The sequence below is a fragment of the Barbus barbus genome, assembly GCF_936440315.1.
Source record: "Barbus barbus genome assembly, chromosome: 2".
Classification (NCBI taxonomy): domain Eukaryota; kingdom Metazoa; phylum Chordata; class Actinopteri; order Cypriniformes; family Cyprinidae; genus Barbus; species Barbus barbus.
Window position 1 is genome coordinate 15,502,403 of NC_136730.1, and position 22,302 is coordinate 15,524,704.

Sequence of the window (22,302 nt, forward strand, 5' to 3'; positions counted from 1 at the left end):
ACAAATAATTCAACAATGAATAACTAGAATAGCTTATGTTAACCAATATGCAATAAATTCTTTTGCGGAAAAAAATATTTTTCCCTGAGGAAAATTTATATTTATTTTTTTATCTGTCCCGTGTCATCACAGTGGTAGAGCTGCTGCAGTTGAACATTGGCGCCATTTTCAAACTTCAGAGCCTCAGTGACTGGAACTCTTGTAACAGCTACATTATTCCTCATTATGATTTTTTTTTTTTTTGTCAAATTCTTTCCTCAGGACTCCTCATTACTTTGTTATTTTTACAAATATTGGGAACTGGAAGAGGATTTTCATAAAAGGTAAGAAATTATTACTCCTTTATTTGTATAATTATTTTAAGTTTTTTTTTAATCGACATATTTTTTCACAAACTTCGACAAAGTGTGTCCCATTTATCATTTACTGACTACGAGTTTTATTTTAATTTTAAATAAAGTAACACAATCATGTAGCTGTAAATACAAAGTAATGACAATTTAACAAAATATGTAAAATATCCTTCATAGAATTACGAGGCGTTGGTAATTTTATATTTGTTGGTTAAGGTAAGCTGTTTTAGCACTTTTGTGTTTTATATAAAAAGAAAAACAAAATAAACATACTTCCTTACTATAGTTAAGCAGACTACCTCCAAAACGTGTTGGAACCCGCGGCATAACGTTCAAACTACTTTTTACAACTTAAGCGATACTTTGAATGTATTGACAGCATAAAGCAATCCGAATAAAGTAGTCTTTGTCAAATGTTAGCTTTTAAAGTCGATGATTTCTCGGTGCCTCTAATGTTCTGAACCACTCCCCTCTGTTGCTGTCCCCTCACCCACAACCAAGCTTCAAGCACTACTTTCGCCTCTTTTAATTCGCTCCATAAAATAATGGATTTCGACGTTAGATTTATTCACAGCGATTTCTTCAACTGATAGAGTGTAGACAGGAATGAAAATATACTGTCTAACATCGAAATGACAGTTAAAGTCCTTCATTCTACTTTATTTGAAAATCAGAACGTTGGTTCGTCAAATGACATCTTTAGGTGACGGTGTGACGAAATAGAACTCTGCAGAAAAATAACGACACTTTTCGAATGGAACGTTAGTTGAAAACGCGCTTCGAGGTGACATTCAAAACCACGAGAGAATTGTTTGGCGATGAATCAAAATTTCGAGTTTCCAAGTATGCAATTTTCAAAACTATATATTACCAGGCCCATAAAATAAATGCAAAAACAATTCTCGAGAACCGACTAATTATCTGTTTTGAAACTTACATCCATCTTATATCGATTCAGATGACTACGTTTGAATAACTGATTTTATCGCGTTTCTCGTTGTTAGACAAGACAATAATTATTATGCCACCCAATTAATATTCCACTTTGTAATATCTATTTTTGTAATACAATTTATTGTCGAGCTTTACCGTTTATATGTATCTAGTGTATATATATATATATATATATATATAATTTGATCCAGTGACAATTAGTGTCAAACCAATTAATCTGCAAATAAACACAGATATTCGAGTAGTATTATAGAATGATGCTTGGCTTTGCTGCTGTCTTAAAAGTTGCCCTAAACTGTTACAGTTATTATCAAAAGTAATGTCAATTTACAGTGACCCTGCAAACTCGTGATACAAGTACACGTAGCTTTTTCTTAGTTTTGGCATGAATTTTGCTTTATAGTTAATGTATTAATTCCAGTAGTTTCCTTGTTGTCTTTTCGGTTTTTTTTTTCTGGGCTCACAAGATTTTCTTCATGAACAATTTGAACACGCTGCAGTAAAGATTTGGCAAGTCATTCTTGTCATATTGAGTTTTTTTTAGAATGTCTAAAAGTATGTAGTGTGCAATTACTGCATGGGCATTGACTAAGGTTTTTTGAACAAATGAATATGGCATAGAGTGAGGATGAGGTCTTGGGTATGCCATGAAAGCTCTACACCTGTTCCTATAGATGTCATATTTAACAATATTCTTTGATTTTGCTACACATCTTCTGAAAGTAATATAAGGGAGAGGCTGGGCATGGTATGGGATGGACTGTTTGGAACTGAAAAAAAAACAGTTTCAAATAATAAGTAGTTTTCTGTTTTTTTGGGGGAAAAACCCTGCTCATTAACCACATACTGCCATATGATTTACATAAGTTTATATGATTATACTATAAAACTGTATATATATATATATATATATATATATATATATATATATATATATATATATATATATATATACTTGTAGTATTGTAATATTGTCAGTTTTTTCTCATTGTTTAATTCAAGCCTCTTTATTTGCAGATGTCAAAAAATTTAAAAAATCTTTAGTGCTGGGCTTTTACGTTTTTAGTTGGGGTATTTTTAGTCTTCCTGTTTTGGTGTTTGGTTCCTGAAGCTTAGTACTTTTGTCTTTGGTTGTACAAGATGATACTGGTAGGATTAAAAGGTAAAGGACAAGGGACTGTATACTTTTGGTACAAAAAGGATCTTCACAGAGATTACTATATGATTTTGCTCTTTGAGGTTAATCTTTAAGAATTTTACAATGACAGTGATTTTTTAAAAATGTTTTATCTTGCATTAGCTGTGTACTATTAGTAAATTATTTTGAAGCTAATCTGGTTTTCAACCTGGTTGGTTGCATTAGCCTGTAAAAGGCATTTTGTGAAATGTAAGGTTGTATTTTAATTGAACTTTCCATGACAATATGTTGATTTGAAAATGTATTGATTACTGGACTTTAATTTCTCTTTTAATTCTGCTTATTTGACTTGAATTATCACAGAGGTCTTTGTCTTGTCTGTCTCTCTCTCTCTCTCTCTCTCTGTGTGTGTGTGTGTGTGTGGTTTGTGTGTACTGTTGGACCATGGTTGTGCTACTCAGTAAAACTATCTGTAGAACCAGATCAACATATTCTCCACTCTTTGTAGCCAGCCTTGTACTACACAGAAAACCCACAGAGACCCTGCATAAAATCCGGCCACATTGAGAGCATAAAGAGTATCAAAGTGTAAAAACTTTGCTTTGTTTGAGCACTCCAAACTGTTGACATCTGTTTTTGCTGTTCCTCCTTTGTTTTTTCAATGGATAATGAACTAATGGCGAGAATATAAAGTCACGTTTTACTTTGATTTTGGACAATGCGTTTGGACTTGAAACACCCCCTGTGCAGTCGCTCGAGTTTGGAGTTTGTGGTGAATGCTTGCCCGCAGTTTAACGCAAAAATACACCACAAACACATAACACTTTTCCTAGTTTCATATCCCCCTTTCTGTGCGTCTTTGCAGCCGAGCCTTCTGCCTCTTTTGTTCCCCCCCTCCCTCCCTTTCTCTCCGCTGGCTGTGTGAATGCTTTGGCAAGGCTACAAGAAATCAAGCAAGCGAGAGCTGCTAACACTGACGCGCCCCAGACACTAAGCCCTAGAAATTAATTTTTTCCTCCGTAACGGTAGCACCGACGGTCCTCAAACTTCACACTCTTCTAAGGGGACCCTAGGGCTATGCCCTGATTTTTTTTTTGATTTTTCCTGACCCCCGAAAATGTTAATTTTAATTGTAGAAACTGATGCCCCGGGAAAAAGGCTACAACCCCTGCTTTTTATGCCTACCAAGTTCCTCAGGCAGCCTCACTAGCTACAGCTAAGCAGAGGCTGCACACTGCACTGGACTGCTGGTCTGAAGGTGAATAGGGAGAGAAAGGGGTTTAAGGGCTGAAAATAGGTGCTGGTGGACAAAAGGTTTAGGCACTTATTTGACTCTTGGAACCCCACCCCCCAATCTGGAATGGGAGCCCCAAGCTCAGACGAATGGGTGTATTTTTGACCTGAAATTAAGACTTGGGATTCCCATTGATAAGTGCATGTGTGGGTTTGTTTTCCTTTTTAATTCTGTTTCTACAATTTTTTTGAAAGCAGCCAAACTGTTTTAGGTGTAGATTTAGCTGTAGATTTGCGAAGAATTAAAATATTTGAGGTGGGCGAACTACTTTGTGACTTTAATCGAGTTTTCTGAAAGAATGAAAAAGTCTTTTTCAAGTACTTTGCTTGGCTTTTTTGAATACAAAAACAACTTCATTGAATTAAGTTGGGGAATTACTTTTTTTTTTTTTTTTCTTACCCAGGTGCAGGAGACAGACTACACTGGAAGAGGGGAGTCCGGTGGGCTACTTTGGGAATACCAGGCACCTTTTCCTCTCCCCTGTTGCCTAACATGCTGGAGAACGGGGATCGAGGGTAAGTGAAATCTTTCCTGTGTCCGTTTCAAAGCTTAACCAAAACGGCCCCTGGTTTGAATGGGTGAGCAAAGTTAGGCCAGGGTGTGTATGTGTCTATGTAAGTGTGTGAGCTTCTCTTTTAGGTCTCCCTCTCCCACCCATTTGCTGTCTATCCTTTTCTCATTTTCTCTCTCTCCCTCTCTTTTGCTAACACCCCCCACCCCCCCTTTCTCTCCCTCTCGATGAACGACGGGCAGAAGTAGACAGAAGCAAATGCCTTCTGCAACTGTGCTGACGTGATCATTTGACTCAGACCTTAAATAGGCTGCCCTTTATGAGATGGAAGTGTGTTTGTCAGGGTTGATTAGAGCTAAAAGTATTAAATGTAAAATATTCACTATCATACGTTTTGGAAATACGTTGGGTTTCTGTGTAGCACAATTTTAGTCACACCTTAGCCTGCATTTTGCTGCTGAAAAACTTCCTCTTTTTTTACTGTGAACTTCAGCTTCTTAATAAATACTAAAGTATCTATATGCAAAAATTAAAGATTGTGTTTTGGTGTGTAACAGCAGTCAGAATGAATTATTTTGCAATTAAATCTTGATTTTCTGCTGACATTAGAACTTCATCACACAACATAGGGTGTGGTGTACTTAAAAGAAAAATTTCAAGTCCTTCAAAAACACTTGGTGTTTTTTTTTCTCTACCACAACAGTTGATATTATAAATATCAAATACTTTTTTTAGTCCTTCCAACTTTTGTCAGTTATTAGTTTTGAGCAAATTAAAAATGTAATTTGTTTTTCACTAAGACAACCATTATGGTGGTTTTCCTACTTAATTGATGCCACATTTATGTTGGTCTAGTGTTGTTGATGTAAGCTTCCTTTTTCAAAAAAATAAAAAACAAAAACAGAGAGAGAAAATTTTACAAGCAAAATAACTACAAAAATAAGGGGGAAACAGTGAAATGTAGTGATGGGCCAAGATCTTTCTGCCATTTACCTTTTACACACTACAGCAATTGATCTGTCATATGCCCTCAACTTTCAAACACCACTGGCTTTTCACAGATAAAAAATACAATAATCTTGATCTGGTAGTCACACTTTTTAAAATCAGATTTTCCTCTCGTTTTTCTTAACTACCTCCCCCTATCATCATCCTCTTATCGCTCCAAAATTAAAACCTACTTCTGGAATATACTGCGGACCTTAAAGTTAGTATTTTTGTAACTTCTTATTTTTTGTTAATGTATACTTGCCACTTTTGCTGACGAATTGTCTTTTATATAGGTTGTGAAAATGATTCTTTATGAATTGTACAAGCATTCTTTTTTCTGTCCTCTTATTTGATTTTATATTTGGACAAAATTTACTCCTAATCCCAGGAATTCTTTAATTTAATGTAAAAATTTTCTTGGCAACAATTATTTGATTGGATAATTAAAATATGTAAAGTAATAATACTGTATGTGTAATACTAATAGATAGTTTAACTTTAATTTTAGTGATACTTAATCCTGTTTCACAATATTAAACCTGAGAAGTTTAAAAATTAGAGATGTAGTGCTTTTTTGATGGGGGGGGGGGGGTACAAATAAATATTTATATATATAATTTTTTTTTTCTTTTCACTCACAGTAAATTATTCCCATGGTAATAAAGCTATTTTGACAGGCGCTAGTTTTTTCTCCTCATCTCCCCCCTTTGTTATTATCCTCCATTTTGTCTTCATCCTCAACATCCATTTTAGGACAGTGTGTGCACAATAACTCACTTATTAAGTCTCACAGGGCATTATTAGAATGGCATGAAAAGATGTGCGTGACCACGAGCTTTCTCACAATTGTCTGTGCTAAAGAAATAGCAGTAATGCTGTCACTCTTTGCTGTCAAACAACTTTTATTACATATTACAATCTGTTCACATTGCATTCTCATCAAATTTTCATCTGTCATTATTTTATTTTTTGATAACTTGCCACTAAATATCCATAAGACATTTCTATATTACACGTAATTAATTTTGTCCCTAATCTTATCCTAGTGAGGACCAGTGGAGTCTGTCATCATCTTTTTATTTAGCCCAGAGTGCCCTGTAGCAGCACATCATGGTTTGTAAGTTCTAAGGGCAAATTCCAAATCATGATGTGTTGTCACTGGGAGCCTGGGAGTTTCTCCATTAACATGGCAGCATTAAACACCTAATGTTCTGCTTATAGCATAAATCACAGTGTAATAAATGCATCAGAGGTAAGCCTTTTTTTTTTTTTTTTACGCAGTAACAAGTGGAGTGAGATGCAGTTTGAACTGTTTGAAAATTAATTTAGAATTGGCTTAAAACTGTCTTTCAGACTTGTGAATAAAAATGTGAGTTTTTTTTTTTTTTTCCAACTCAAATGATATTTTTACAAATGACCAGACACACAATAAATGATTCATGACTGAATCACCAGGTGTGGCTTAGGTGGCCTCTTCAGCGAGTTATTCCCAGACAGCTGGGAATTCACATCCTGTATTTGTTAGTCTATATTTTAGGAGATCAGCATTGCTTTTTACTGAGATAGTGTAACCATTCAAGCTGTTGAATTAATCTGCATATATTTTGTATGTTCCTTTCGTCCTCTTTCCTCCCTTGGACCACTTGATGTCTCAGTGTGCCTGACAGTAGCAGCACATCAATATTGGCAGCTGCCCTCTCCCTGGGTTGCCAGTATGGTTTGTGCTGCTCCCGTCAGACAGACACACTCAGCGACTCTCCAGTATTTGGAGCAGTATGGAAACCACCTGTCCAGAAATTAAATGTTGTATGTATTTTACCTCGACAATGTCAAAATTAAAACAAAAGCATTTCTTCTTGTTCAGTTTTGCCTGAAAATATCTAAGAGAAAAGCTTCACATTAAAAATGATAAACAAAACCTTATTTGAGTGAAATTATTTTATTTACAGTACAAAAAAAATGCCAGGTAATTGTGGTTTTAGTCTGTCTCCGATAGACTGGTGAAAGCCAAACCGTGCCTTCTACACTGTTCTGCTTTTAGAAATGCCATTCAGATACAGATCTGATTTTACACCATGGCTGGTCGATTTCATGAGATTAACAGTCACACACTTAGTCAGGTTATTATGACCAATGAGGAAGAACAGAGATATAGGCAGAAAATGTCATTGTGCTGTGGGATTGTTTATGAGGAGATCAGATGGACTGCATTTTTGGACTTTTCAAACACGAAATCTGAGATTTAATGTTGATTTAGCTGTTCTTAATGTTAAAACATTGGTAGTGCTAAGACTATATGACCAATTTGTTAACAGCCCAATTATGCAAAAGTTATTTGACTATGCCCACAGACGGTTTCAGATCAGATCAATAAAACAGATCTAAACACCTGAAGTCAACATAAGACAACTTGCTTAAGCTGCATTTATGTAGTGGAAGATGCCACTGCCACATTGCTTTAAGAGGAAGATCATCTTGAGTTAAACCCTAGTCTAAAAGTAGTAGTTTTTTGTTTTGTGTAAAAATTAAAAGAAAAGTTTATTATGAGGTAAATAGACCAAAGATATACAAAATACAAAATGTCTAATGAAAAAAAAAAAATATATATATAAAACAAGCCCCCTTCCCCCCTTTTTAAACAATGTACCAAGCAAAGCATTGACACTCAACAATGCATTTCAAGTTTTTGCACAACTTTCCCCTAAAAACAAAATAATGGTCATAATACTTTATTGATAATGGTTGAAAAAAAAAATTTACACAATAATGCCTTTACAGTAACTTATTTTAAAATGATGCATTCTGGACCCAGAACAGAAATATGTATTAAGCAAAATTTGCCAGCCTCTTTTAAAACTGTGTCCTTCATTGGTAAAATATGCCTAGCTTCACTAACTTAGAAATGAGTCTTTTCCTGGAAAAAAAGAGAACCGTCTCCAGATTAAAAAACGCAAGTTTCTTGAACCCCGCACTGAAGTGTCATGATTAGTTCCTTTTCCTGATTGTATGTTGCAGAAGATTTCAACGGGATAACAATGGCAAGTCACTGGAATTCATGATGAGACTGGAGTCGAGATTTAGACTATCTGCTGGGAAAAAATAAATACAGATATTGTTTTCCCCTAAAGGACTGGGAACAAGGACAAAAAAAACAAACAGAAAAAATTGTTCAAAATTTAGAGCGAGAAAAAAAAAAAGTTTCTTACCTTGATCAAAATTGAGCTTTTTAGATGTGGAACTATCACCCAAGCCCTCGATATCTACAAGATCGCTGTTGGCATCAGAGTCGTTCAGTGCACTGAGAGTGACATCTGAGGAAAAATTATATGAATGCAGTAGTTACATTGTAATAATCAAAATGCTGAAAATAGTTGCGGTTGAATGAGAAGTTGTTTCTGAAAGAGTAAAATATATATATATTTTTTTGGTAGGGTAATCTTAATGTGTTCAAGTAATCACAAATGAATGCATTAAGAAATGCTTACCTGCCGTCTTTGATGACTTAATGCTAGATGGACGTGTGGTTGGCCGCTGTAAACCCGCAGTCATCACAACCTGAGACGTTGGCACAGCGATGACTTGAGGTGGGGCTGGGGGAGCCATAGAAACCGCAACCTTTTTAGTACTCTTCTTTGGTGAATCAGTGGATAAAGGAGCTCCACCATCTTCATAAATCTTCCTCTTGACTGTTGTTTTCATTTGTGCCCTAATGTTTAAGAAATGTCTAATTAGATGCTGACAAGCTACACAATGAATAATGAAGTTTTATGACCTACAAACATAGACACAAAAAATACAATAAAAAAAATTATAATAATTATAATAAAATATTAAAACATCTTTAATTATTTGGCTTTCCCTGAATTTACACAAGGAATGGCGATCAAGGCATTCCTTTCCAGATTTAAAGTATTATAACCAGTGTTGGGCAGTAACTAGTTACTGTAATAATATTACTTTTTAAAGTAACTAGTGTAACTAATTACTAATAATATTACAGTTACCATCCATAAAACAACTTAGTTACTTTTGAAACCTCAACCCCGCTGATTTAAAATCCAACAATCAAATAATTCATTTATTTTCATAATTTTCATGACTCGCACATGCATGTGATGGCCCCAGTGCAGCAGGCAAGCTTGAAATATGGATTCAGCAGATAGAAATACTGCATTATATTGATTTTTTTCAGGAAATAGATGATCTGAACACTTGTGTAAGTTGTGGCTGCACTTTACTCTGGCATTACATCCCACCCACATCCCTCTGATCAGCATGTGGTATATTATATTACTATAATTAAAAATATTTTTGGAAAATTAAACAGTTTCTTACAAACTTATGTGATTTGATGAAATACATAATGAAATATAATCATATATATTGGTAACAGAGAAATTACAATTAGCTTCAAGCTACACATGACAATTACATGACAGATTAATACAACACTTCTACTTGAATGTCACTATCGATCACTATTGAGTGTTTGTAATAACTTCTGACTGCGATCCAATGGATTTTGGTCAAATGATAAGGCAGAAATGTGTTGTTAGTAACATTTCTAGAATTTTATGTGGAAGATGCAGTTACAACTTCTGTGGGGCGTGAAGAAAAAGTAATGTAACTCGTAGTGGAACTAATTACTGTTGCTGGAAAGTAACAATATTACTTTTGAAAGGAGTAACTAGTAATGAGTAATATATTACATTCTTAACCCAACACTGATTATAACTGAAATAATAAAAAAAAAAATTCACCTGCACTTGAGGAAGACACCATTACTGAAATTTACAGACTCCTTACATTGTGTTTTTATTTTTTTTGGTAGGGTAATCTTAATGTGTTCAAGTAATCTCAAACTCTGTGTGTATCCAGCTAGCTCTGCCTGTAAACAGCAATGGAAGTTACAAGGCCCATAATATCACTGAAAAACAACAAAAAAAACTTTATGTTGTCCGTGACATCCTGAAGCAATTTCAAGTACAAATCCAAGTGGGCATCATATTAAAACGTTTACATAAAATTGTCTCAATAATTTGCTAATGTATTCTTAAAATATTGAATTTAACTATTTATTATATTATAGGTCAAAGCAAACAAAGAGCTGGTAAGAGAAAGCAAAGAAAACAAATGAAAATCATTGTAAATATTTTCCATGTAATGACCATATACATTACAAAGAGAGGGGGTGGACAAAATATATACCTTACAAAATTAACAAAGTGTGTATGTGTGTGTGTGTGTGTAATATACGCTCTTTATATTGGTAAGAACATGTAATTATATTATACAATAACCTGATACAGTGTGTATATAAAAGGACATAACGCAAAATAGACAATGTCTCACCCTGCTGGACTAATATCTGCCACTGGATGCAGCTGCATGGTCAGCTCTCCCAATTTTGTGAATGCAGCTCCAGCTGCAGAAAAGATCTCACCAACCTAAATACATATAAACAAGAAATAAACACAGCAACGAGTGTATCTGAAAACGTGTTGTTTACATTGGTAACAGGTTGATAGCTAGCATGCTAGCTAATCGCTTTATTTTAAACAAAATGAAAAACATGTCCAGTACGAAGGCAATTAGCATGGAAGTACACTATCAAGGTAAACATTTAATCTGGCTTTAGGTTCCATATTTAGCAACACATTTACCTTGGTAGAGGCTGAAGTCATTGTTTTGATTTACAACTGAGTAACAAAGGCTGCGCTTTAGAAATGTTAGCAGAGAGCTAGCTGACTTGGGTACCAATGATTGACTTAAAACATCCGCGATACATATTCTTCAACTATTTACATTATGAAATAATAATAAAAACATTCTTAACTAAACGGGTAGCATAAGTGCGCCATAAATATGACCCTGTGATCCAATGGTGCTTATTGGTCTAAATTACAGCCGTCGGTCGTTATTGGTCAACACCAAAGAAGCTTTCAAGACATTCAAAGCTGCGTTGAAGCTGCGCAATGGGTTCACTATTTCTCCTCATATGCTCTGCTCAGTTGGGATTTTGTTTATTGATCCATATACATCTGATATTTGTCAGCACCATTTAGACCTAGTACGTAGTTTATTAACCCAAAAATACCCTTTCAGCGTATGATGTCTGAAGCGACACGTTTGCTGTTTCAGAAACTGTTGCTGCTTTTTTCGTCTTTGCGATCACCGAGAGGAAAACGTTGTTTTAAAATAAATACGTCAAATGACTGTTTTTTTTATGTACGTGTTAATGCAATGAAATACGTTATTTTATATAAAAATACAATATATATGTGTGTGTGTATGTGTGTATATATATATATATGTGTGTGTGTGTGTATATGTGTGTGTATATATATATATATTAAATTGAATGAATACAACTAAAAGTATATTGAAAGGAAGCGTCGGTTTATTGTACAATATATCTGTAACAATGTGCGTATACTGCCCTCTGGTGCACAAAACTGTCAACTAGGTTTCATGTGCAGATGTGTTTTGAATGGGAGAAGAACCACACAATCAAGCAGCTGTCCTTTAATTAAGTCAATAACTGTTTATTGAGGTTGCATTGGAAAGCTTCTGATATTGTGCCCAGAGAGGGCGGATATGACAAATAACACCATGCGGAGGATTTGCACGATGCTGTCACTTTACATGTTTGGCACTAATTTGACACAGCGGGCAATATCTGGACCAAATTAATAATAATAATAATTTAAAAAAGAAGAACAACAATAACAATAACAATGATTGCTATCATTATAAGTATGTTGTCAAAGTGCAACAAATGCAGAACATAATATGCTTGTTTAGCTAGGTCCAATGTTCTACATATATTTTGGGTAGAATAATATGAATTTACAATATAATATTTATAGATAACATTTTTGTGATAAACTTAAGAGGCAGGTATCCTCAAACTAGTTTGCTTGCCTAAATGTCTACAATTAGGAAACCCACAAAGCCATCCTAAAGTTGAGGCAAATTTGACAAATAGCAACATTAAAAACCGAAGTAAATTTAATCTATAAAATAGCATATGGCACTCTATATTGCTTTGAAGAAACAGTTGATTTACAGACAGTTACAATAACCATGATCATTGCTGTCAATTCATGACCACTGTTTTGATCAGTCAAGTCAGTGACATTACATAAGCATCAATGCATTCAAATAAATAGGACATTTTAAGTGTACTTTGTTATTGCTAACATTAAAATCTATATCAGGGCTATTATAATGTTTTTATAGTCATAAATATGTATTATTAACAGACATCAGCACTAATATTGTCAGAGAGGATAACAGTCCATTTTTAAAGCACATAATGCAGAGGAGGGGGTGTAAGGGCATGCACAAGGGGATTTCGTGGAGTGGAAGGAAAAGCAGCTGTCATTCAGACACATAAACAAACACGCATAATCATACCGTTCCCATGTGACACTTGTGTAGCTAGTACAATATATTATTTCAATTTAAATGGCATTGTTTAAAGCTAATCTATATTATTCCAGTCTTATTCAGAGGTTAAATGCTTAGTGCCGACCAATCGTTTTGTGTTGGAAGACCTGCTGTCTTCACAGCACTGAGTCAGATCCCTTCCACAGTGTTAACAAAACACTAAATTAATTGTTCTAGACAAGTACACTAGATTTAGTAAAACAGGCAGACAGGAAGTTAATGAGACAGGCATAGACTAGCATTCACAAAATACGCTGGGACAGGGTATATGAGAGAATGATTGACAGTAAAATACAAAAAATGTTTGATCCAGATTCACAGGCTAAATGCAAATATATGTATGCAATTCCACACTCGTAATGAATAAATACACAAAAATAAAATATTTGCTCTTTCTTAAGCTAAGTAAAAACACTCCACATAAGTTCTTTTGATACTTGATGCAAACATGCAAATAATTTACTTAAATAAAAATACACCAAATATTACAATAAATATAGAACATGATAGGAGGTGGCTTTTATAACCCTGTATTCTTGTTTGTCCTCACAGCTTCCCTTTGCCTGTGCTTTCCTTCATCATCCTCCCACTGCATCAAAAGGGTGAAGGTAGGGCTGGAGTTAAGATGGCTGACACAGCGGGCTGTCATTTCAAATGAGCACTAAGTAAATTACTCTCCCTCCATTATCGTAATGAGAAGCCTTTCTCATCGAGAGAGGGAGACGGCAAGGGAAAAAAATGATATTGACCCTTTGGCACACAGACAACATTAGTCTTACTCGCCAAGCTCACTTTCTCGCTCTAAGATTAAACACTCAAATGTACAATGCTCGTATGAAATTTGAACTAAGAAGAGGTGGATTCACTAGCGATATTCCACATATAAATGCATATATTGACCTAAGTAGTTTGTATATGGTAAACACAGACTTTCTCTCTCATACATACACACAAGAAGAGTCATGCTGTGGGCACTAGAATCCATGCAATGTAAGTTGCAATCGAAATAAAAAATAGTTTTAAATATTAGTACATTAACACACACACAGACTTGCCCACACAGAAACAATTCAGAACAGTTAGACAATATACGTGAAATTAAATGGCTCCTGATTCCTGCATGAAGTATTAGTATATTGAGTTGGACCACAGTCAGAAAGCAGAGACAGCAGACAAGTTCACACAATAACTGGGATAATCTAGCTCATGAAATACTGAGTAGATGCGGTAGATACAGAGTGGAGATAAATGTACTGTGAAGCAGCCTTTATAAATTTAAGCCTATAAGAAAACAGGATAAAAACAAAAACAAAAAAAATAATAAAAAAGTGGGATCCTGAGGACCAGTGTAAATGAGGGTTTCTAGGTTCCAGTGGAACAGACATGCATGCTCACTGTTTAGAGGTAATATAACTATAACATTTTTTTCTGGTACATACATTTGATGACCATAGCACTTGATAATCTCTATTAGCAGCTTGAATTCACCTCCTCTACTTATATATTGGAAGATACCACTTATATATTTTGTCACATAATATAATTGGTTGATAAGAATAATATCCGACACAGGGAGGAACAAAAGTGCAACATTCACAAATTCGTCTTCATGCCTGCTCTGAGACAGCAATCAAAGAAAAAACTTTGGCAACCTTTACGTTCTGAAAAAGAGACTATTAAGGGTTATGGTCATTAGTTTTCTCTTTCTTTGTTCTACGCTTTCTTACATTTACGTCAGATTTATCTAGAGATCTGTGCAGCGCTCCTGCTTGCTGTAATGGTCGAACTGGCTCTTCCAATGCATCATGTAGGAGCTCCAGCGATGGAACTCCACTTTCCACTGCCTTTCAACATCATCAATGTTGTCTGGGTAAGAAATATGAAAATACATGAGGAAAACAACAGCATGAGGTTTGAGAGAAAGGCAAGTCAAAAGAGCTGATGGTGAAGGATGATTTTTAAGAATCCATTAAACTACTCAGACACATCACTATAAAGTTACAACACATTTAACAAAGCAGCAGCCAACAGCCCCCACAGGAGAATTTACAATTTACGATTTTAAGTTACTACAGACAGGCCTGCACAACCCTCCCTGCCCCCACCTAAAAGAGCAAGTATTTAATTGCTTCATATTCTGGTTCACTTCCAGTGTAATAATTGGCAAAAGACATTTGTTTAGATTAGAAGCACAAAAGATACAATTGCACAGACAAGGCATTTCCTTGAGAAATAGCAAATGGTTTATATTATAGCTATTACTGTATGTTCTTTGAACCTCTTTTGCCCTCAGAAGGAAACAAAAAATCAGATAGTAACAATAATAATATTAGCCTAATAAAATACATATATATATTCTTTTGTAAGATGATTTAATCTTACTTCTGTCATGAAGACTCCCTCTCCTAAACAACCATAAATTCCATTGACCCATCCATAAAACACAAGCCTGCAGTTTCTCACCTTCAGATTAAATTCTAAAAAAAATTACCCACAGTTCCTCTGTAGTTCCTCTATGTCCATGTTAATAAATACAAGAAAATATATTTACATGAGAGTGGAATATACTGGTTGGGTTCATTACCTGTAATGTTAAGCAGACGAGGCAGGAAGCGGTTCCACAGAGCACAAACCTGTGTTCTTAGACCCTTGTGCACCTTCAGTGGCTCTGTGTTCAAGCCCACATGCTTTTGGTCAGTAGCTGTATATTGAGGCCAACGCCTACGACTGTCCATGGTGCCATCTGTGTTAATGTTGGGATTACTTCATGTAGACAGAAAAAAGAAGATGAAGTTAATCTTCCAGGCATAACTAAAACATTCCATATTACTAATAGATCAATTTAACCTTTATATAAGAAATGCAATAAGACAAATATTTCATTGAGGCTCGACTTGCTATTTCTCTTACCCGGTACGGGCAAAATTGGCCCAGTATCTCATTATTCGTCGGCTGAGTTTCTCTTCTTCTGCAGTGTAATTAAGTCGTTTATCTAATGGCAGGCCAAACACAAACTCAATCTCATAACCATGGATTACTCCCATCCACTCAGGCCAGACCAAATTTGAGGCTCGATGATCAAACAGGTAAAGGTACACAGCACCTAAGGACGAAGAGGGGAGGTACAGATTGAGAAAACTGGGCCTTGAACTATTTAACATTTAAGCGCCCCTCTTCTTCATCCTATTGGTCTTGAACTTCATACTGACACCAGCAAGTTTATTAACTGTTGCCGCTTCACACCTGAGTGTTTATTCTTTACCATTATAATGAACTTACCATGTGAGTTGCCACTGTTGTAGTTTGTTGGTCCTGAGTTTGCCCAGCCTAATGTCCCAGGAGCTGCAGCTCCCGGCTGGGAATGGAGGCTAGTGTGCTGAGCGTATGACCTTGCAAAGTGTTGCAGAGGACAGATGACATTTTGATCTCCTACAATATCGTCCATTGCATCTCGATTCTTCTGGGGGTTGTTCTCATCCATCCAGTCAGTGTACTGAAGGATAACTGCTTCCAAGCCAATCTCATTAGCATGAGGAACACCCATCTTCACACCTTCAAGGAAGTCTTCTCGAGATATCAAACTCTCATTGTCTTTACTGAATCCCGGCGCACCATACAGCAAGAAGTAAGATCCCTCATCCTGATTTACACCCAACATTATCTGAGTGTATTTTAAGTTACCAGAGTTAATCATGGCTTCTGGGGTGTCAGGAAGGAAAACACCATCAATGACAGGCACAAAGGAAAAGCGGAACAGGCTGCTATAGGGGAGAACTTGCCACTCCTGATCAATTAGTTCCTGTGGCTGTTTGTTCCTCAGGCAATCAACCAGCTCAGTATCGTTACCCTCGCTGCAGCCAACAAGTTTGCCCAACAAGGTGGCCCTCCGACGAGCCTCATCAAAGCTAACAGTAGCCCAGGGGGTATTAGGAACACCACTCTGCATTATGGCACGAGTGAAGAACAGGCGGCTGTCCGGTGACAGAACGTGCATTCCAACTGATGCTCCCCCAGCACTTTCTCCAAAAATGGTGACCTGTTTTGGGTTACCGCCGAAGAAGTGGATATTTTCTTGGACCCATTGGAGGGCCAACCTCTGGTCAAGGAGACCCACATTTCCTGGTGCTTCTGATGAGCCGTTGAGGGCGAGGAATCCAAAAGCTCCAACACGATAGTTCATAGACACAACCACTACCTTTTCAGTGTAAGCCAAGTACCGGCCATCATAGACATCAAGAGAGGAGGAACCACTATAGAAGCCGCCACCGTATATCCAGACCATTACTGTGAGGTTCTGGGGCCTAGGGGTAGGAGGTACCCACACATTAAGGTAAAGGCAGTCCTCGCTCATCATTCTGTTGGGGTTCCACATCTCGATACCTGGAAAGCCTGGGTAAGAGGTGTCTACAAACTGATAGCAGGCATTTGGGTAGTCTCTAGCCTCAAAGATTCCATTCCAGGGTTTTTTGGGCTCTGCTTTCTTGAAACGTCTCTTCCCAATAGGAGGTTCAGCATATGGGATGCCCAAGAAAGCGATCACATGACTCCGGTCTGGAACAGGCAAGCGTACACCCTGCACACGGCCCAACCTTGTTGCTACTACAAGGTCGGATTCGCTCTGTGCAAGACAGCAGTGGAAGAGGAACATGAGGAGCACAGCAGGCAGAAGGAAAATGTCTGAGGTCTTCATGGTGTCTTTTCTTTTGTTGGATGGGAAACTACTGTGATCTCACTGTTCTGAGCCAAGCTCAGTATGACCTGTAAATGAAAGACAAAAGATAAGGCAACAAAATACATTTGTGATCCATTAAATTTAATTAATATGTATAATAAAAAAGTGATTTAAAGTAACTTAGTGTGACTGAAAGAATGTTCACACGGACATCAATGCCAAACAGGATATAACAGTGTGACTAACCAACAAGGGACTGATGCATAGAGAAACTCTATGCTGTAGGTTGTTTGATTAATGCTCACTTTCTAAGATCCACAAATACACCTGTGAGGTGCATGTTTATGTTTTACATGTTGCCTGGTTGCTATGCTGACTGGATTAGTTCTGGGGGCACAGTTAGGGATAGGAGCGCATGAATTTGACTGCAGCTGTGTGAGCGTCTGTCTAAACAAGGCTATTTCTGTTCCCCCTGCCTCCTTTCCCTGTGTGGGGTTCTATTTTTGAGGGTGTCACTTCTCTCTACCAGTCCATCTGACTCTCTGTCCATCCAACCCTTTATCTGCTATGCATATGCTACACAAAGCATCACTTAAGTGATCTTGGCAATCCACCTTTACACAATTAAAGAGACAGTTTGCCCGAAAGTGACAAGCCAGTATGACTTTGTTTCTTCTTTGCATCACACACACAAAAAATATATATTTTGATAAAAGTTTTCTTTTTGTCCATACAGTGAACTTTGACCATCATTGTATGGAAAAACAGTTCACAAATATTGTATTTTTTTGTGCCGAAGAATGAAATACAGTCTCTCCAAGGCCCCATCCATGGATTATTAAGATATTTTAATAAGGAATTGGTGCCAAATGCATTAAACTAGACTGCTCATTACATAATCTATTGGCATTTTCTGAGAAACCGATCTTAAAATAACAAGCAAGATTATACTGGATTCAATAGTGAAAAGAGGCTTGGGGGACTGCAATGTAATTCATCAGTCACAGCATCTCAATGGATTTATTAATATCTTAAAAGACAGCTGCATGGCGGAAATGAGGGGCAAGGGTAGCTATAAGCAGGGATCGGGGATAGGCAGAGGGGGAGAGGCTGACCAGACTCAAATTAGATCCTGGAATCCATGTATGAAGTTCACTGGGGGGTTTGCTTTCAGTTCGGGATTACATGTTGTTGTAAAGTAAAGTAAAGTCATGACGTATTGTCAAGTATGGTGACCCATACTCGAAATTGGTGCTCTGCGTTTAACCCATCCAAGTGCACACACACAGCAGTGAGTAGTGAACAAATGCACACACACACACACACACACACACACACACACACACACGGAGCATGCTGCAGCGCCCGGGGAGCAATTGGGGGTTCGGTGCCTTGCTCAAGGGCACCTCAGTCGTGGTATTGAGGGTGGCGAGAGCGCTGTACATTCACTCCCCCCACCTAGAATCCCTGCCGGCCGGGGACTCGAACCCGCAACCTTTCGATTACGAGTCCGACTCTCTAACCATTAGGCCACGACTTCCCCCCATTGTGTTGTGCACACACAGTGTTGTGCACACCATCATATCATTAAACACAGCTTTCTCTCTCTTTCTAACTTTCCACTATGAGGTAGGATAGCCTGGCCTTTTCAGTTTAACAGGAAACTTTAATGCTAAACCATAATGCACATATCTGTACCTCTCATTCTTTATTTGTCACAATCATTGCCAGCCAACCTTAATCTATCTCAGGTTGAACTCTGTTGCCATGGAAATTAAGAGCCTGCACTACCTACTGCATCCTGTCTTATTTGTTCTGTCGGTCTGTACTTGATTTCACCATTTCTTCCATCTCTAAGACTGTTGCTTACTTTTTGTGTTAATGAAGGACTGAATTAACACTTTGAAATCTCTATTTGCAATTCAGTAATGTAAATTTTGTAATGACTACGAACAGGTCCAAAAAATGCAGAAAGCATAGAGTAAACAAGCTTACTTAGATTAATCAGAATTTCCATCTCCCTAACAGTGGAAGCAAAGATTTTGAGCGAATTAACACCAGCAAACCTAAATGACGTTCTGTTCATGCTGTCATTTCTAGGTACCCTCAGTGTGACATGACCAACAGGCCAAAACATTTCAAAACTGACAGTTTGATGAGCGCCACTGAGAACGATGGAATTTTCCGTTTCGTGGTCTGTTCGTCTAATATTTCATATGAGAGTGCTCAGTAGCAAACACGTGCCAACACATACACACTTGTGCTCATGCTGTCCAGAAGCCAACTGTAGAGATGCTATTATTGCAGTTACAACCACAATATTTTAAGCTTTCAAACAATCCCCGAGCTGATGAGGTAGTGTGCATCCTACAATAGAATGTTAACGTTAATTGCTCTTCTCTGAGGCAGTTGTACGACTATAATTAACTTTTCCCAGCGGAGCACAGCTTCTGAAGTCTAAAAGCTTATCATAACTACATCAACATCTGAGTCAGAAGTCTCTACATAATTGTGAGACCAAGTGGGTCATTCTTGTTGTGCTGTATTTTTTGAGCTGTCTAACTTAAATCAGTATGCCCGTGTTTTAATGTAAATATATCAGACAGACTTCCAGAAATATGCTCTGGTTAACTTTTCTTAACTTTTTCTTTAAGGTTTTCTTAACTTAAGGGGTTTGTTGCAACTAAGCATAAGCACTTCAATTTTACATTTTACATTTAGTTATTTAGCAGATGCTTTTATCCAAAGCGACTTACAAATTAGGATAATGGAAGCAATCAAAATCAACAAAAAGGCAATGATATGCAAGTGCTATAACAAGTCTCAGTTAGCTTAACGCAGTACACATAGCAAGGTTTTTTTTAATTATACAATATATAAAAAGAAAACCGATAGAATAGAAAAAGAATAGAGGATGCCAGTTTTAGAATTTTGATGAATTGTAGGTTACTTATTTACACAATGGCAAAAGATGAACTGGAGGATGGGCATAAAATGTATAGTTAAGTCATTGCTCAGTGAGGGGGCTTCATTTTTATGTTTTTAACCCTTTTTAGGAAAATGTGACATCGGTTTGTCCCTGTCACTGCCTGGATGATGATGTCATCTCAACTTTGGTTATGATAGATAAAGGGAAACAGCAAAAGACGGACAGATGGAAAGTGAGGACACACACAATAAAAACTAATAATTAAAAAAAAAAATATATATATATATAATAAAAAGGAATATTTCAGGTATATTTCATTTTGCTGGGTGTATGGCTATTACACCTGGATTATCTCTTAATAACCTGCCAGTGTAAGGTGAGAAATGGTAACACCCACTCAAATAGAGGTGAAATTATTTAAAATCTATCCTTAGGTTACCATAATTGTGATATTGGGTTAAAAAATAGAATGTCTTACATGTTTACAAATCAGGAGTGTAATACTGTATTAAAATATTAAGCCATACGATGGGGATATACGTAGCACGACCCAGGCGTTAAAATAAACAAAACACAAATACCTGTAATAAACAAACGCAATGAACCCATTCATCTGGTTTAATATGACATGAAAGCTATGAGAGGGAAATCCGACAAAATGTTATACTTTCAAATCACCGTGCTTTGCGGTGAACTTCAATAACAGATATATCACAGGCGCGCACGCAATTTGAGCGTCACGCATTCATAGCAATCGAGCGGCCGACTGACGCTCTAATGAAGAGGGAGAAAACCAGAGGAGACGGGAAGGTTACAAGTAGACAGGTGCTGAAGGTAAACAAGACTTATTTTTTGGGAACCAGAGCCTCTGAATGCGCGTGCGCCAGTGTATTTCTCCAGCACGTCTAATTAAATCCATTCTTTATCTCCACAAATATGACCATTAAAGGCACGAGCATCGAATACTCACAATGTTATCCGTTTTTGCATGCTTGTTTATATATATTTGTTGACAATGCACATAATTTCAGCCTTTGTCATGTTTCTAACATTGTCCGTTTTAGCGGACTATAAACCAGAAAATGAAGGCAGTGATTCATATTACAATTATGCAACAAAAATCGATTCGGCCTATAAAATTACATAAAACTGCAATAATTAAAGCCGGTAATGTTTATTATACTCTTAATTAAAAACGCTACAAACACTTAAGTATTCATGGCTGTATAAAAACATAAACAACAACGTACTATAGTATATATATATATATATATAAACCATGATAAAAAAAAAATGTAGTCAGCTGCCTTCATCGGTTGCACAGGAAACGAAATGTAAATATGCCCCGAGATGCGCTCCAACACTGACGCCAAATCCACGCGTTCTCATCGCATCATCTGTATATTTGATTATTTTTACTCAGTGTTGCCTGTTGTATCAGTCAGCTGAAGAACATATGAAGTGCCCGAGTAAAACCTCACAGAAGCCGCAAAGATGCCTAAATTGTACCTGGTGATTCCAGTTCACAAGCCGGCTTTGCTTCAGCGCCTCTCCCCCAGGCTCTTCCCCTCCTCTGCCTGTCCTTGAATGAAGAAAGCCAGAATTGTTACCGTGCCGTAGGGCGATAAGAAAAAGCAGGACAACTGGGCTGGGAGTAGCGTGAAGGGAGTGAATTGTGGTCTCGCCTGTCTGATTTTAACGCTGGATCAAGCCTCTGACGGAACTAGGAGAAGAGCCGTACTGCACTGGTGTGTCGGTAGGGGGAGACTCCTTATAATAAGCATAATCGACAAAAAAACAAAAACAAACTAGGGTTCTCGCGAGACGACGAACCACCCAGTTATTAAGTGCCTATGTAGGGTACGCCGTTTGTACAGTGGTCAGCATTAAGTGCACTTGTCAGGTTCACTGTATTTCTTGTTTTTAATGAACGCACAGTGTGCAAAACAAATCACATGGTGTATTTTTGGTATTTAACATGAGTTATTTTTCTCTAAAATACCCATAAA

The 22,302-nt window shown here is 37.0% G+C and overlaps 2 protein-coding genes and 1 long non-coding RNA gene across 4 annotated transcripts; 1 reads left to right on the top strand and 2 right to left on the bottom strand.

The window, feature by feature from the left end:
* Positions 1–164: 164 nt before the first annotated feature.
* Positions 165–13,990, top strand: LOC306887551. The gene is made up of 3 exons (XR_013785689.1): positions 165–323; positions 4,143–4,254; positions 13,245–13,990. It is a non-coding gene; the product is annotated as an uncharacterized lncRNA (long non-coding RNA).
* On the bottom strand, positions 6,516–11,138 carry LOC306887538 (BPTF-associated chromatin complex component 1-like). Of its 2 annotated transcripts, none has more exons than XM_079445361.1 (5): positions 10,904–11,138; positions 10,593–10,687; positions 8,726–8,946; positions 8,447–8,551; positions 6,516–8,326 (listed from the first exon to the last, which is right to left on the bottom strand). In XM_079445361.1, exons 1-5 carry the CDS (start codon positions 10,922–10,924, stop codon positions 8,262–8,264), a joined length of 507 nt encoding a protein of 168 aa, XP_079301487.1. In that variant the 5' UTR covers positions 10,925–11,138; the 3' UTR covers positions 6,516–8,261. The 2 variants fall into 2 exon arrangements, with proteins under 2 accessions (XP_079301487.1, XP_079301486.1); XM_079445360.1 differs by having other exon boundaries at positions 7,167–8,329.
* LOC306887536 (acetylcholinesterase) lies at positions 11,768–22,045 on the bottom strand. Its single transcript, XM_079445357.1, has 5 exons — positions 21,803–22,045; positions 15,972–17,450; positions 15,603–15,795; positions 15,277–15,455; positions 11,768–14,558 (listed from the first exon to the last, which is right to left on the bottom strand). Exons 2-5 carry the CDS (start codon positions 17,380–17,382, stop codon positions 14,437–14,439), a joined length of 1,905 nt encoding a protein of 634 aa, XP_079301483.1. The 5' UTR covers positions 17,383–17,450; positions 21,803–22,045; the 3' UTR covers positions 11,768–14,436.
* Between the last annotated feature and the right edge of the window lie 257 nt (positions 22,046–22,302).